The sequence below is a fragment of the Camelina sativa genome, chromosome 9 (assembly GCF_030686135.1).
Source record: "Camelina sativa cultivar CO46 ecotype springtype chromosome 9, ASM3068613v1".
Lineage (NCBI taxonomy): Eukaryota > Viridiplantae > Streptophyta > Magnoliopsida > Brassicales > Brassicaceae > Camelina > Camelina sativa.
In genome coordinates, this window is record NC_141888.1 from 29,334,732 (window position 1) to 29,352,279 (window position 17,548).

The following is a 17,548-nucleotide window of genomic DNA, read 5'->3' on the forward strand; positions in this document are numbered from 1 at the left end:
ACGGACTCTTGCCCTCGCGCCAAAAAAGACAAGAGATCTGGTAAAGCTCCCATCCCAAGTCAACTTCCGATTGTCGATGTTGCACCAGTGGCTGCGCCTCCAGCTCCGACTGATGTAGTAAAATCAAGGGATGAAATCTGGCATATTCCTCCATCTGGCACACAGGTTGCTGATCGTGGTAAGACAAACAATGAGTTCAACAAGTCAGTGGCTCCATCAACCTCACAAGTGTCAAAGCCACCTCCTAAAGCTTCATCGTCAACATCTTCCCTACATTTGGACAAAGGTAAGCTCTGTGTTGATTTAACTGCCAACCTTTTCTCCCATCTATCACACACAGTGGACTCAGGCGATTCTCAGGCCTCGGATTCTGATCAGGATGATTTGTCAGCAGATGGTGACAATCTGGAAGCCGAGTCTGATACATTTCTGAAAGTTGTGTCCAAGAGGTTGCTTAAGAAGAAGGATTACGAGCTAGGGCTGGAGGCCCTCTAATCCTCTAATTTTATATCCCTTTAATGGATATTTTTTGTTGTAATGTAAGAGGTTTAAATGACCCTGTAAAACGGAGAAGCTTTAAGAAGTGGATAAAGGTTCATAAACCTTTTTTTGGTGGGATCATCGAGACCCACGTCCAACCCGGGAAGGCACCAGTCCTTTTTTCTCGTTTGCTTCCTGGTTGGAGTTTTGCAGATAACTATGAGTTCTCAGAGCTAGGTAAGATTTGGGTAGTGTGGCACCCAGCTGTACAGGTCACAATCATTTCAAAGTCACTACAAATGATATCTTGCCTTGTCAAGTTGCCTTTTGAGCATTCAGAAGTAGTAGTTTCAATCGTCTATGCATCCTCAACCGGCAGTGAAGAACGAAGGTCGTTATGGGCAGAAATTCAAGACCTATCTGTCTCATCTTTGGTTGCAGCCAAACCCTGGACAGTAATTGGCGACTTTAACCATATACTATCTCCTCATGAGCAATCTTCGACAATTTCTCACTTAACTAGAGGTATGCGTGATCTCAGTCTCTGTCTTAGCACAGCTCATCTAGAAGATCTCCCGTACTGTGGCAACACGTTTACTTGGACCAACAAACAATCCGACAATGTTGTGGCCAAAAAGCTTGATAGGATCTTAGTGAATGATGATTGGCTTCAAACTTATCCAAACTCATTAGTGAACCTGGCTTCTCTGATCACAGCCCCTGTTGTTTATTTTTGGATCACTCCACGGCTAAGGTGAAGAGACCGTTCAAGTTTCTGTCTCTCCTGAACAAGAATCCAGACTTTGCACCTCTGATCAAGCTATGGTGGAACGCTCTCACTTTTGACTGCTCTAAGATGCTGCTAGTGTCCAAAAAACTTAAAGAACTGAAGGGTGTCATCAAAGCTTTCAGCCGCGACAACTACTCTGCGATTGAAAAACGAGTTGTTGAAGCCTATGAGGAGCTTATAACATGTCAACATGCTCTGCTTAACTCGCCCTCAGAACATGAGATGTTATTGGAAAAAGAGGCTCATCGTAAGTGGTGTATCTTAGCAAGAGCTGAGAAGTCCTATCTGAGACAGAAGTCACGAATCTGCTGGCTTGAGGAGGGTGATAAGAACTCGATTTTTTTTTCACATAATAGTCCTTACTCGTCATGCGCATAATCAAATACTATTCCTCTTGGATGAACATGGTCAGATTGTGTGGACTCCAAACAAGGTATTCAGCGGGTTGCAGTAGACTATTTTCAGAAACTGTTCAACACTCCAACAACCGGCTCGTCTCCCTCGGTTGATGTTCTTGAAGCACTGATACCACAACGATGCTCCTCCTCTGCTATACAAGTGCTTTCCCATCCTGTCACTCCACTTGAAATAAAGGATGCCTTCTTCTCCCTTCCGAGGAACAAAGCTCCTGACCCTGACGGATACTGTGCAGAGTTCTTCTCATTTCACTGGGATACCGTGGGACAAGATTTAGTTGCTGCAGTTCAGGAGTTCTTTAGCATAGGTCGGATGCTGAAGCAATGGAATTCCACGCTACTCACCCTCATTCCAAAGACCACGAATGCGGCCTCAATGTCTGATTTTTGACCGATCGCATGCTTTAACACAGTATACAAGGTGGTTTCGAAGTTACTCACCAAAAGACTTAAGACGGTCCTACCGGACTTGATAGCAAACTCCCAATCAGCTTTCATTCTAGGTCGGTTACTAGTGGAAAATGTGCTTTTGGCCACAGAACTAATCCAAGGTTATAATCACAAAAACATCTCAGGAAGAGGTATGCTGAAGGTGGATCTAAGAAAGGCCTTTAACTCTGTCCATTGGGATTTCATCATCAATGTTCTCAAAGCAATGGGCTTCCCAGCACACTTTATCACCATGATCAGTGAATGCATAATGACACTTTCTTTCTCGGTCTCGATAAATGGCGAGTCTTGTGGATTTTTCAGAAGCTCCAAAGGACTCAGGCAAGGGGATTCAATATCTCCTTACCTCTTCACACTGGCAATGGAGGTCTTCACCATAATGCTCAATCGTAGCTACGCCAACAATCTTATAGGCCATCACCCAAGAGGAGTCACACCGCAGGTATCCCGCTTAGCTTTTGCTGATGACATTATGGTATTTTTTGATGGTACTAAGGATTCTCTGGAAAACATCACAAAAGGTTCTGGAGGAGTTCTCATTGTTCTCTGGCCTCACAATGAATAAGGATAAAACAGACTTGTTTGGCGGGAGTGAACCAGACTGAAACCTCCGGCTGTACTACACTAGGCTTCAATCTCGGTTCACTTCCCATCCGGTATCTCGGCTTACCTCTCGTGCATAGGAAGCTTCGAATTAATGAGTACAGGCCTTTGATTGACAATATAACTGCCAAGTTCTCCACCTGGGCGGTCCGTGCACTCTCTTATGCGGGGCGTAGGGAACTCATTTCCTCAGTTATCTATGGTATATACAATTTCTGGGCATCTGCATTTATCTTACCAAAAGGATGCATCAAGAATATTGAGAGTCTCTGCTCTCGATTTCTTTTGGGAGGAGACATTACTAAAAAACCGCAGGCTAAAGTTTCTTGAAAAAGTCTTTGTTTGCCAAAGGAAGAGGGAGGGCTTGGGTTTCGATGTTTGGGACAGTGGAATAGAACACTTTGCTTAAAGATGATTTGGAGATTGTTCACTGCTAGAGATTCACTATGGGCAGAATGGCTCCGTAACAAAAAGATAAAGGACGAGTGTTTCTGGCAATTCGAAGAAAAGCAGCAGGACTCTTAGACATGGAGAACCTTACTGCATCTTCGACCTCTTGCAATCAGATTCCTGAGATGCAAAGTGGGTAATGGCCAGCAAGCATGTTTCTGGTTTGATTGGTGGACTCCGCTTGGCCCATTAATTCACCTCTTGGGACAATCTGGTCCATCGCAAACAGGTATCCCGATCACTTCAACGGTCGCACAAGTATGCTCTCCCACAGGGTGGCTCATTCGCTCAGCACGTTCTCCCCAGGCGGAGACTCTGCAAATCCACCTCACAACCGTATCCCTTCCAAGTCTTTCAACCACCACAGATGTGTTTCTATGGAAGACTGAAGAGGAAGAGCATCTCTGCTTCACCACAAAGGGGACATGGGAAGTGCTCAGGCAAAGACAAGATCCTCCACCATGGACAAATCAGGTTTGGTACAAACGTAATATCTCGCGTCATGCGTTCATGCTATGGATAACACACCTCAACAGGTTACCAACAAAAACAAGATTAGCAAGCTGGGGCATGAATCTGGACACAACTTGCTGTTTGTGTGGTCTGGAGCCAGAGACGCGAGATCATCTCTTCCTTCAGTGCGATTTCAATGAGATTCCATGGTCAGAGGCAACTCAGCGGTTAGCATACAACCCATTTGTTTTCCACATTTGGGACGCATTCACGGCATGGATGGACATCAAAGACTCTACTTCCCCACAAACTCTACGTCGGCTTCTTGCCCAGGCACTCATCTACTCCATCTGGATCGAACGAAATAACAGAGTGCATAATAACATATCCACTCTAGCACAGGTTCTCTTCAAGGCTATTGATCGGCAAGTACGTGACGCCATCCTTGCAAAGGCCCATCGGAAACACTTCAAAAGGCTTTTGCTCGTGTGGATTAGATATATTTAGATGATTGTGTCATGTTCGTTTTACTTCGAGGAACGCCTGGCGCACCAATAACCTACTATGGATTTGGTTGAATAGTTCCATTTGCCCAGTGAGGGGTTAGGATCGATGCCCTGCAGGACCAGCTTGGGGTCCGTTTGGGCGGCTAGCAGTGAGGCTAGTGGGCTAGCAGTGAGGCTAGTGGAGTCCACGGGACGGGTTGTTACAACTCCAATACATCAAAGTTTCCAGTGGAGGAAATGCATGGATAAACAATATCCTGACAAAATAAAAACAAAGAAACCAATTCAAAAAAAAACTCAACGTATTCGAATTTAAACTTAAAAGAAAAAAGGAGAAGTCAACTGACCTTGTTTCCAATTGATTTCTCTACAAGGAGGAGCTCATCATATGATACTTTAGCAGCACCTTTCCAATTAGAGATTCGGCTAAGTGTAATCTCTGTGTCAATCTTCTCTCCCATAAGTTGTCCAATGAGAGGAATGGCTTCCATAACCCAAACTTGAAGAGCATATGAGAAACCATTGAGGATGTAACTAATGGGGTTCTTCAGTTTCTTTCTTGCTTCCACTATAGAGCTAACTAAATGATCAAAAGCTACAAGACCCCAAGGATAAGTCCTAACCTTCTCTAGATCCATGACCAGCTTGATGTATGAATGTGGTATAGCTTTCTTCTCATCCTTACCCACTACCAACCCAGCAATCACACAAACATACACAAACCGAATTCTATCTTCTTTTTTTCTCCACGATGGAGCTGCTTCAAGATGGGTCTTCATCAAGTTTTGAATGGTAACGATACCACCTCTCTTCAACAATTTGCTCCAAAACCCATTATCATCTGTCCAACTCTCTGAATCATGACTGAAATTGGCTGAGTACTTAAGACCAGTAACTGCATGGAATTCTTGCATTGAGAATCTAAGCGGCTTCTTACCAAACACAAACCACAGCTCATGTCTTCTCTTAGTCACCAACTGCCTACACATGATGCTGTGTATCAACCGAGCTGAGTACCCAAGACCATTCTCATACAATGCAAATACAGATGCAAAAACTGGATCACCCTTCATAATCTCATACTCTTCTGGTAATGCCTTCTTGATTTTGTGTAAGATAGACATTCAACAAGTGTTATTTATCTGCCCAACTTGTGGCTCGCTTCCATCTTCCATAAGCCGTGTAGGGTACTTCAATTATTCCATTCCTGCCGAATATAGTTAAAGATGAATTAGTATAAACTAGCCACAACTGAAATAAATCAACAAAGATATGAGACTTCAATTTTGCAAAACAAAAAAAAAACAGATTACTAAAAGTATGATTTATAAGTCCATAGAACCAATAGAGTCAATCCATAAGTCCAATAGAACCAATAGAGTCAAACACTAATAGATTACTAAAGCTATGATTTAAGAACAAAAAAACTCTGTTCATTAATCATTTAGATGCAACACATGAATTTAAAAACAATAACATACTAAAAAAGGAACCAAACCGTGAGATGATGCTTACTCAATTTCTTGAGATAATGTATTTGTGTAAATATAATGCTTATAAAGGTCAACAAACAAGATATAATTCCTACCAAACAAGCATTTAGTTTAAGAAAATACAGATTACTAAAGCTATGATTTAAGAACAAAAAAAACTCTGTTTATTAATCATTTAGATGCAACACATGAATTTAAAAACAATAACATAGTCCGTGAGCAATAATTCTTTCACTCCAGGTATACCTTGAATAAGTAATGTTGAAATATTATAAGGTAAATTATATGTAATAGCATTATCAAATTTAGCTGAAGTTGAAAAAAGAACTAATGTGATCATACCTGCAAGCCGAGAGGAAATGAAAGAATGAGGCACAATCAGAGAGTGTCTAGCTCTGTCAGCTGAAACACCAAGCTCTTGGTAAGCTATATATCTACCATCTGGAAGCTCTACACGGCTTGCACTGGTAGGATGCTGACGGATTTTCTTCAACACAGGGAAAAATCTATCATGGTCTGAACCAAAACTCAATGCTGCACTTAAAAGATGGATATGTCAGAGAAAGGATATAAGCCTCTCTTGCACCAAAACAGAATCTAATCAATACTCCCACTTAAACCCAACATATAAGCAGAAACAAGTAAACTTACATACAACAACCCCCAGAAATTTCTAAATGATTCATCACAATACACAGTTCTATAGCAGACATTTGAATGAAGAACTGTTCAGATTTAGTAATTGTGTCTGCTGGATTCAGAATTCTACTGTGAATGATACAAACACAAATGGTGATCCAGAATCACAAAACACTGTTTTATTAATATGTATATATACCTGTGAGAGCAAGGAGGAAGACGAAGAAAATGCAAAACGGAGATGGATTGGAATCGAGTTTTAGAAAATTGACATAATCTTAAGAAACTAAGAAATCAACATGCAAAAATTGTAAGCTGAGTTAAAAAATCGGGATGAAATCTGGGTTGAAATCGAGTTGTTTAAATAGAAATTAATGTTGTTTAAACAGAAACTAAGAAATTTATGTTGTTTAAACAGAAATCTACATACCTAATTCATGGAGAGATACTTAGAGATGGTGAAGATCGAGAATTGGAGAGATGGAGATATGGAGAGATGGTGAGATGGTGGGATGGTGAAGAAGGAGAGACGGCGGAGGACGGTGAAGAAGGAGAGATAATAAAGAAGAAGAGATGACGGTGGCTAAGGCGAAGAAGGAGAGAGACGACGGTGAGACGGCGGAATAAGGATTTCGATCAGTAATTTTTTTTTTTTATCCTTCCTAAATTTTTTTTTATTTTATTTCTCATAAAATCAAACAAACTAAATGCCTCAATTTACACCCAATATCCCGATTTCATTTAATAAAAATGTAGATATTTAATCAGAATTTGTAATTGATATACAAATTTAATCTGAATATGTAATTGAGGGTATTGTTGACTTTTATTTAACCCCTAAAACCTATTTGACCAAACTTTTTTAAAAAAAATGTAGATGGCCAAATTTTTAGAAAAAGATCCTTTATTTATAATTTTCCCATAATTAAATAAATAAGCAAGTTTTAGGTGACATCACAACAGAGAGAAACAGATAGTGGTATAAGCGCACTTTTAGCTAACTCATCGGCCAAAACATTTGCCGTACTAGGAAAATACTGGAAAGGTACGGGGACAAAATCCAACGACAGAGAACATATATCATGAAGGATTCCGATCAGCTCATTGACAACTTTGTTCGAGTTCAAGAGCTCCACTAGGTTTTTCGAGTCCGTTTTAACAAGGACAGAGGTGAAACCCTTGTCTAAAACTGCCTTGAGTCCCCTTTTGACCGCGAGCGCTTCTCCCTGGAGGACGGAGGCCACAAATGGCTCCGGTTCCGATTCCTTGAAGAGCAACACGCCGCTGGTATCCCGACCTACCCATCCCAGGCCGCAAGCAAAGGAATCTTCCTTCCATGCCGCATCTGTCTCAAGAAAAACAGTTACATGGTGAGGAGGTATCCTTGATTCTAGATTCCCTGGCGGGTTTGGGGGTAGGGGATGCGGTACTGTCTCTAAGTGAGATAGCTGCCATTCTTTTGCATCCTGCAATGCTTTTTGTAAAACCTCCTCAGCTGAGAAACTTTTATCTTCGAAGTTGAGTTTATTCCTTGCTGTCCACAGGTTCCAGAGGATCCAGGGGTAAAGTTGACAGTGTGAGAGTCTCGTCGGGGGAAGATTAACGCTTCGTTTGAGGCTCTGTAGAAGTTGCTTTGGATTGTCCGTTGTCGCTGGCTGGGGAAGGTCTTCAATTGGCGCCAAACGCCACACCGAGGATGCTCTCTTTCTCTATTCTCTCTTTACTTGGAAAAATCGTCAAAAAAATTTGTTGATGTGTAATAAATCCCATTAGTTACCGATTCGCTGGAGAAGACAACTTTTTCTTGGATTATCCATGATCATGTGATGCGCTAAGGTGAGTGTTGTCGGAGCCAGAGCTTTTATCGGATCCGTCTCCATCGTCGCTCTCCATAGACTTCTCTCCAGGCAATAATAACCCCCTTTCTTTTATCATCTCAAGATTCTCAATTTCGTGTTACAGAACCCCTAAATCTTTTATCAGCTTCGAGATAATTAAAAGCTGGATTCAATTTTTTTCACTTTCAGGAGGTCAACTGTTTTCTGTCCTTCTTTCATGGCGGAGCAGAGCTGCTGTTCCGTTCACACTCCCTATTCTCAGTTTCACTCGCCCATCAGATCATATCTATGCGGACAAAAGATGGAGTTAGAGAATATCAAGGTGGCCAACCCCGTTGTTGAAATGGATGGTAAGCGTTCTGCAAATTCATCATAGACAAGGTAAACTGTCTTGTATCTTAATTCTTGAGAAAGATTCAATTCGTTTTATGTACTTTTGATTTTGCATGCTAATTAGCCCTTACCATTGTTTAAAGATGAAATTCCTTATAACAATTAAAAAAATGAGTTCCTCTTAGAATAATAAGACGACACTCACCTGAATTCTATGAATCTGTTCTAAAGTGATGATAGTCTCTGATAGATAGATGGTACTTACCTGAATTCTAGTAAATATGGTGTACTTGTCTGTGATGCACGCAAAGCTATAGCTGCCAAAATCTTCATCAAATAGCATAACATAAAGCATTGGTTTCGTTTAGTTTTATTTTTCTCCAGTACTATGTAAATTTATCTTCAAAGCCAATAGAGTTGATCATTGAATATACAATGTCTTCTGCTGTCTTATCAAAACCAGATGTCTCCGCCACCTCGGCAACGGAACTTCCGTCTACGGCAATTGTCAACAGCTTCAGATTGTCAAACGTTTTGTCTCCTTTAAACTACAATGTCTATTTTTTTTTCTTAAATTAACCAAAGTGTGAGTGAAGTTTCAGTAAATGTGATTCTTTAATGGTGTTGACTTCGCCAACAACTTGATCCAATTTTTGTTGGATCTTGTTTAAGACTATTTACAATGGAGGTGTTGAATTATAAATATAACTGTTGAATTCATACAATGATGGTGTTGAAAAATAAAAAAAAATCTATGTGGATTAAACCATGTTGAATTTTTTCAACATGTTGAATAAACAAAAATGGGGACCACTAAGACACATGATACATTATTATTGGTTGTTAAGTTCTTTCTAATTTTTAAATTTCATCCTAACTATTTGGCATCATTTATTTTATAGTAATCAACTTTTTATTTTGTTTTGATTTACATCAAAATTTATTATTTTTCATATTCTATAAATAAAGATTTTTTATATTTTATTTGAACATATAAAAGTAAATAATAAAATAATTAAATAAGAAGTTGAATTTTATTAAACAAAACCATTGCAGATGAAAAAAATTAAATAGATGTTGAATTATTAGATGGAGGAAAGAGATGACAATGTACATAGTCTAACACTTTTGGTCTGCTTACGATGCGTTAACCAACACAGCCAAGAATCAAATACATGGACTATGAGCTTTCTCACCATCATCTTGTGGAAGAAACAGTTGGAGGAGCTTGCAGAAGGTGCCTAAAACTGAAACAAGAGATCAAGCTTTTTTACGATGATTGAAAAAACAGCATTATAATATCAATACACTGCTACGTTTTGTATATTCTTCTTGTTTCAAGGTTCAATATTCACGTAGTTCCAGCTAGGCATGACCACGGTTACGGTTATCACGGTTACGGTTTATCAATCACCGGTTACAATTAGAAATTTTGTTTAACCTTAACCATAACCGTTTAATAAACGGTTAAACGGTTACAGTTGAATACGGTTCCGGTTGAAGTGGTTACGGTTATATACAGTTACAGTTGAATACGGTTCCGGTTGAAGCGGTTACGGTTATATACGGTTACGGTTATTTGATAATATGATACGATTAATATTATTTGATGATATAATATAATTGATATTATTTATTTATAATTATTATGTTCTTTTAGTGTATTCATATTTCTATATATCATATAATTCATATTAAATAAATAATTATTAGTATATTTTATTACATTTTTAAAACGGTTATGGTTAATAAATTACGGTTTAACTATGCAGTTAACCAACGGTTTGATACGGTTACGGTTAATTAACGGTTATGGTTAATATAATTTAACCACATATTTACGGTTAACGGTGAACGAACAGAGAAGACAAGGGTAAAGTTGAAAAGAACTTGTATTTCGATGATTATCTTTTAGGTTTTTACATCTATCATATATACACATCTTTTGGAACTGTCTAGAATATACATAAAGCAAGCTTATTCTTGGGTCACAGCTGTATGAGGTGAGTCATCCGACAAGCTTTGCAGAGGACCAAATTTGTTCTTATCTGAGCACGTCACCATCTTGTTCGTACTGTCGCTAACGGTCTTCTTGCACAAGGGTGTGACTACCTTGCTCTTTGTCTTGTTCCTTGTCTGTTTGTGCTTTGTTTGAATGTTTGATGTTGAGACTTGGACTTGGGCTTTTGTTGTGTCAAGGCCCACGGTATTGTCTCTTACACCCTCCCTCAAACTTGGCGTGGAAGGCTTCGGAGAAGTAGACACACCGAGTTTGCGACGAAGATCAGTAAAGGACGGTTTTGGCAAAGGTTTCGTGAACACATCAGCAAGCTGGAGATGAGCTGGAATATGATGTGTTTCAATGAGACCTAGTGCCACTCTCTCTCGTATGTAATGAAAATCCTTATCAAAGTGCTTTGTTCTGTTGTGAAGAGCAGGATTAGCGGAGAGGTAAACTGCAGAGAGGTTATCGCATAATACTTTTGTTGGTTGGTGTTGTGGAACCCCTATGTCTCTGAGTAGAGATGCGATCCATGTAAGTTCTCTTGCAACAATGGAGAGCTCCCTGTACTCTGCTTCAGTAGAGGAGTTGGACACTGTAGTTTGTCTTTTTGCTGACCAAGAGATTAGAGTGGATCCTAGCAAAATGCAGAAACCACCAGTTGATCGCCTAGTCTCCTTGCATCCTGCATAATCACTGTCACAGAAGGCAGACAGAACCGGATTGTTGTGTTTCCTGATTGGTAGGCCCATGTTTAGTGTTCCTTTGACATATCGAAGGATCCTCTTGAGGAGACTGAAGTCTGAATCAGTAGGAGCATGCATTATTTGACATACGAAGTTGACAGCATACTGGAGATCAGGTCTAGTGATGGTGAGATATTGTAGTTTCCCTGCTAGACTTTGATAGTATGTTGGTTCGGAGAATAGTGGTGAATTCAAGTTGTCAAGTTGCTGCGGAAGAGGTGTTGGCATTGGATTACAGTCAGACATACCAGCTTGGTGAAGGATGTCTGAGGCATAAGACGTTTGATGTAGAAATAGACCACCATCATACGATTCAATTTCTATCCCAAGGAAGTAGTGTGGAGGACCGAGATCTTTCATGGAAAACCGTGTGTTAAGAGCGATCAAGAGCTGTTCCAGAAGTGAATCACTGCTGCCTGTGAGAAGAATATCGTCAACATAGAGAAGTAGAATGAGAACCTCCTCACCATGATGACAAACAAACAGAGAAGGATCTGCAGTGCTGCATTCAAAACCAAAATCAAGAATAAAGTTGCTGAAGGTGTCAAACCAGGCTCGTGGAGCTTGTTTTAGACCGTACAGAGCTTTGCTTAGTTTGCATACATGATCTGGTTTCTCTGGATCAACGAATCCGGAGGGTTGAAACATGTATATAGGTTCCTGTAATTCACCATGAAGGAAGGCATTTGATACATCGAGCTGTTTCAGAGGCCAATCATTTGCCACTGCCGTGTCGAGTACAAGGCGTATGGTTGCCGTTCTCACCACTGGGCTGAATGTTTCAAGATAGTCAACACCCTCCTCCTGATCAAAACCTTTGGCCACGAGTCGAGCTTTCAACTTGTCTATTGTTCCGTCGGGCATGTGTTTGGTTTTGAAAACCCATTTCGAATCTAAAATGTTCATCACCTTCGTTGGTTCAACCAGAGACCACGTGTTTAGCATATGAATTCTTCCAACTTCGTCCATCACTGCTGCATTCCATCCTGGATGCTTCATTGCAGAGGTAATAGTTTTTGGCTCATCAGATATGGACTTAGAGGCAATGAGCGCATATCTAGGATTTGGTTTGTGAATGCCAGCCTTCGATCTTGTAGTCATGGGATGGACATTTTTCAGCTTCTATAGGCACGTCACCATCGTCATCACTGTCGTCTGCAATGTCAGAGTTAGAGTCATGTTGAAGATCATTGATCGTTTCGACAGTGTTTGATGCAGACATCTCTGCTGCAGAAGAGGTTTCAAAATCTGGTGCAGCATCGATTGTAGGTTTGTCCAACAGTTGAACCGGATGGGAAACAACTGGAGCAGGAGACATACACGGCGAGTGCTGCCAAGCTTGAAGCAACGGAGTGTGATATTGAGGAAGGAGGTGACTGAACTTTTCTTTGAAGGGAAATGTACATTCATCAAAAATGACGTGTCTAGAGATATAATTTTTCCCAGTAGGTGGATACAAGCACCTGTAACCTTTGTAGTTGTTGTTATAACCAAGGAAAACACATTGGAGGGAGCGAGGATCGAACTTGTGCTGTGTTAGAGGTCTCAAACATGGGTAACAAGCCGAGCCAAACACCCGTAAGGCAGAGTAATCAACCTTCTTGTTCAGTAGAGTTTCATGAGGGCTTATATTCTTCAAAGCCGTGGAGGGGAGAAGGTTGATGATATAATTAGCTGTGTAGAAGGCTTCCACCCAGTATTTGAGAGGATTTTGACTATGAAACATCATTGACAGACCAAGTTCCACCAAGTGTCTATGCTTTCTCTCTGCAGTTCCATTTTGTTGTGGAGTGTAGGGACATGAAATTTGATGGTGAATGCCATGTTCTTGGAAGTGCTTCTTGAGAAAGTTGTTTGTGAACTCTCCTCCTCCATCACTTTGGAATATCTTTATTTTGGTATTAAGTTGATTTTCGACCAGCTTTTGAAATGCAACAAACACAGACGCAAATTCAGACTTCAATCGCAAGGGAAAGAACCAAGAATACCGAGAATGATCATCAACAAAAACAGCATAATACTTGAATCCTTGGTTTTATACAACTGGTGATGGCCCCCAGAGATCACAATGAACTCTCTCTAGGGGCTGTAAAGCTCTAGAATCAGAAGAAGAAAAACTGTAACTTATTGCTCTTTCCTATCTGGCAAGGCTCACAAATGGGAGAAGTTCTGCTCTTATTCACTTCAATCTCCTTGCAGGCTTGAAGATGCTGAAGAATCCTTGTGTTTGAGTGTCCTAAACGATGATGCCAAGTATCCAGGGTTGCTGCACACTGACGATTTGAGTAGAACGCAACACATTCTTGATTCTACAGCACAAATAGTCCTTTTCTACGAGGACCCTTTGACACCACTTTCTGAGTGGTTAAATCAATTATGTATACAGAATCAGAGTCAAATGTGAGTGATCAGGACAAACTAGAACGTCATTGAGAGGAATAGTACTTTTTGCAGAGGAAATGGTGGTTGATCCAATGTGAGTGATCGGTAGGTAGGCTCCATCTCCTACCATCACAGCATCAGTCCCTTCGTACGAGGTAGCATATTGTAGACCTGAGGTTGAGTTGGTGATGTGAGCGGTAGCAGCTGAGTCAGGGTGCCACTCTCGTCCATTCTCATCAGACACTCGGAGAGATGCAAACGCTTGACTTGGGACTTCACTTTGATAGTTATTATCAAAGCGGTTGTAGCATTTGATCGCCGTGTGACCAGTACGGCCACAAATTTGGCAGATTGGTCTCTCCCCTTGCGGTGTAGAGCTGGATTGATGCTGAGAGAAGCCACAACCTCGAGTACTGTATCCACCTCTTCCTCTGTTTTGACTAAAGCGACCTCCACGACCTCTTGAGTTTGGTTGATACTGGGGAGCACAAGGGTTCGTCTTTTCAGTCATGAAGGCGAGATGAGGATTGGCAGATGGAGAATCATCATACGACTGCAGCTTACTATCAAATCCTTGGACCTCTGAGATGACATCGTTGAAGGTAGGAGTAGGAAGCTTGCTCAAGGAACTTTGGATAACAGTGGTGATAGGGTCGTATTCTCTCCCCAATCCATTGAGAAAGCCAAAGATCTTCATGGACTCATCAATGGGCTTGCCAATGGAGCTCAGAGAGTCACAAATAGTCTTAAACTCACGACAGTAGACAGAGAAGGACTTATCTTTTTTTGACAAAAGCTGCAGGCTGCGATGAAGCGAGAACTCTCTTGCTACACTGCTCTTGTTGAAGTTCTCGGCGAGGGAGATCCAGATCTGCTGTGATGTTTGGAGATTGTGAACATGGCCAAGGACCTCCTCAGACAAGGTGCCAAACAACCAGGAGCGGACTAACTGATCAGTACAGAACCAAGCTTCATACTGTGGGTTTGGAACTTCGGTGGTGACATCACCGTTGACAACGAGACAATTTTTAGATGGAGCCGTGACAGCACCATTAACGAAACCAATAAGCTTCTGACTAGACAGCAGAGACTCGAACTGCGTCTTCCAAAGCAAGTAGTTGCTATCAGTAAGCTTGAGAGTGACCAAACTTGAGACATGAACGTTATCCGGGAAGGGATATGTTGTCGCCATTGATTCACCTGTTAAGGTTGTCAAGGCTCTGATACCATGAACGAACAGAGAAGACAAGGGTAAAGTTGAAAAGAACTTGTATTTCGATGATTATCTTTTAGGTTTTTACATCTATCATATATACACATCTTTTGGAACTGTCTAGAATATACATAAAGCAAGCTTATTCTTGGGTCACAGCTGTATGAGGTGAGTCATCCGACAAGCTTTGCAGAGGACCAAATTTGTTCTTATCTGAGCACGTCACCATCTTCTTCGTACTGTCGCTAACGGTCTTCTTGCACAAGGGTGTGACTACCTTGCTCTTTGTCTTGTTCTTTGTCTGTTTGTGCTCTGTTTGAATGTTTGATGTTGAGACTTGGACTTGGGATTTTGTTGTGTCAAGGCCCACGGTATTGTCTCTTACAAACGGTTACGGTTTTTAACCATTTTATATGGTTACGGTTCGTATACGGTCCAGTTACGGTCCAAAATACGGTTATGGTTTGATTTTGGTCATGCCTAGTTCCAGCATCATCATAATATCTGACTAGAATTCAAGAGAAGCTTCTTCACACAATCAAGTTTCTTTTTAAAAAAAAAAAATTCTAAAATCACTTAAAATTCAATAATCAAATCTCACCAAATCCCAAAACCTAAATCTCAAAATTCTACAAATTTTAATCAAATCTCCTAAAATTTTGAAATATTAAAATCCCCGCAAATCTCCTAAAATCCTCACCCCCTTAAGAATTAAGATTTTGCAGGTTGCAATGGGAATCGTTTAACTAGTATTTTTTGTATATTTATGCGTTTTCAGTTATTGTTTTTTTCAAAAAAATTTGGTTGTCCTTTTCCATTCATGTATGGTCCACGCTTACTAGTTACTAGTCGATATGCATGAAAAGTCCATGAATGGTCACGTTTAAAATTACCATAATGTCATCATCTTAAATGTATCCGCCGCATTATGCGAAACCCTTCTCGGCCGGCTGTTCAAATTCTGCATCCTCAACCGCCGTCTAGTCTCACTATTGGTGAATTTGTTTTTTTTTTTTGCATTTGCGTTTAGAGCGTTTGAAAACACGAGTGTAAACTCTGGGAAAGAAACGCCATTGCTGTCTCTATCAACAACAATGAGAAATCGAGGTGTTATGAATGAAGAAGATAGGTTGACTCAGTTGCCTGAAGATTTGATTCTGCGGGTACTGTCTTTACTCCCTACAAAAACTGCCATAACCACGAGTGTTTTGTCTAAGCAATGGCGGTCTCTTTGGAAGTTTGTGCCGAATCTAAAGTTCGATTCTGAGGATCACAAAAGCCAAGACCAAACATTTTCAGAGGGTGTTTCCAGATCGATCCTTTCACATAAAGCTACCGTTCTAGAGAGTTTGCGTCTCAAATTTAGCTTAGATAATGTTAGTCCTGTAGATATAGGACTTTGGGTTGGAATCTCGTTTACTCGACATTTGCGTAAATTGGTACTCTATGTTTATTACCCTTCGCATGAGACCTTCTCATTTCCGGCTAGCTTGTGTACTTGCAACACACTTGAGACTCTGAAACTCTCACTTGGTATTATTGTAGATTTACTTTCTCCGGTTCTTATGAAGTCTCTTAGAACTTTGCACCTTGAGTTTGTGAGCTACAAAGACGATGAATCTTTTCGTAACCTGTTATCTGGTTGCCCTGTTCTTGAAAATTTGGTTTTGGATCGAGGTGAGTATTATGACGATGTTGTGACTTTCGTTATTGAAGTCCCGTCTTTGAAGAGACTTGAGATTTATGATTATAATTGTGACGAAAGGTTTGAAGGATATAGAATTAATGTCTCCTCTTTGGAATACTTAACATTCCAAGAGTTGACATTCCAAGAGTTAACAGATTTTGAGATTAGTCTGAATGCGCCGGAGCTGGTGGAGGTATATATTATTGGTGGTTCTTATATAATAGCTGATAAGTTTCTTGGATCACTTAAGTCAGCCAAACGTGTATCTTTCGATTTATTACCCTTGCAGGTAAGTTTCAGCGCTATTGAGTTTTTTTTGGTTATGTCATTGTTATTGCAAGGTACCAATAACTGTTTCATGTACAGATTGTGTGTCCAACTAGTAGTATCTTCTATCAACTGGTATCTCTAGAGATGCATACACGTAAACAAGAGTGGTGGAATGTACTTACGGTCATGCTCGAAATCTCTCCTAAACTACAAGTCCTCAGGCTCCTTGATGTAAGACATTTCATCATTATTTTGGATGGTCTCTCTCTTTGTGGTTATATTTTATAGTCTACTTATGATATAGCACATTCCATTCATCTTGTCTTGTTTGTCTCACCAGTATAGGAATAAAGATGATGATATGGTTGGCGGGAAATGGAATGAACCAAAGTATGTTCCTGAATGTTTGTTGTCTCACCTCGAGACATTTGTGTGGGAAAAATATGCTTGGGATAGACAAGAAGAGCAAGAAGTGGCTACATACATTCTAAGGTACGCGAAACAGTTGAAGAAGGCAACTATCTCCACAAACCCGATCAATTCAAAAAAGCTCAAGAAGTTGGAAGAGAGACGTAAGATGCTCAAGGAGTTGGCTAGTGTTGTCAGAGCTTCCAGTTCTTGCCACCTTGTTTACGAATTCGAATAATCTATCAACTCTTCATAGAGCATGTTGGTTTAACCGGTTATAAGGATTTACATGGGTTTTGGATCTCGGGGATGGTTCCATATTTTGCCATTGGATATTGAAAATTTTCTGAATTTTATCTTAATCCCTATGAGTGATGATATTGATACCA

At 40.4% G+C, this 17,548-nt stretch overlaps 4 protein-coding genes across 4 annotated transcripts; 2 read left to right on the forward strand and 2 right to left on the reverse strand.

The window, feature by feature from the left end:
- The first annotated feature begins 3,266 nt into the window (after nt 1–3,266).
- On the forward strand, nt 3,267–4,149 carry LOC147938954 (uncharacterized). Its single transcript, XM_087465813.1, has 2 exons — nt 3,267–3,321; nt 3,419–4,149. Exons 1-2 carry the CDS (start codon nt 3,267–3,269, stop codon nt 4,147–4,149), a joined length of 786 nt encoding a protein of 261 aa, XP_087321939.1.
- Nucleotides 4,150–4,348: 199 nt separating this feature from the next.
- LOC147938955 (uncharacterized) lies at nt 4,349–5,221 on the reverse strand. The gene is made up of 2 exons (XM_087465814.1): nt 4,496–5,221; nt 4,349–4,405 (listed from the first exon to the last, which is right to left on the reverse strand). The coding sequence occupies exons 1-2, from the start codon at nt 5,219–5,221 to the stop codon at nt 4,349–4,351; spliced, it is 783 nt and encodes a 260-aa protein (XP_087321940.1).
- A 2,003-nt stretch (nt 5,222–7,224) lies between these two features.
- Nucleotides 7,225–7,735, reverse strand: LOC147938956 (uncharacterized). Its single transcript, XM_087465815.1, has 2 exons — nt 7,711–7,735; nt 7,225–7,625 (listed from the first exon to the last, which is right to left on the reverse strand). The coding sequence occupies exons 1-2, from the start codon at nt 7,733–7,735 to the stop codon at nt 7,225–7,227; spliced, it is 426 nt and encodes a 141-aa protein (XP_087321941.1).
- Nucleotides 7,736–15,756: 8,021 nt separating this feature from the next.
- On the forward strand, nt 15,757–17,506 carry LOC104715595 (FBD-associated F-box protein At3g52670-like). Its single transcript, XM_010432987.3, has 3 exons — nt 15,757–16,770; nt 16,848–16,982; nt 17,092–17,506. The coding sequence occupies exons 1-3, from the start codon at nt 15,889–15,891 to the stop codon at nt 17,395–17,397; spliced, it is 1,323 nt and encodes a 440-aa protein (XP_010431289.2). The 5' UTR covers nt 15,757–15,888; the 3' UTR covers nt 17,398–17,506.
- The last annotated feature ends 42 nt before the right edge of the window (nt 17,507–17,548 follow it).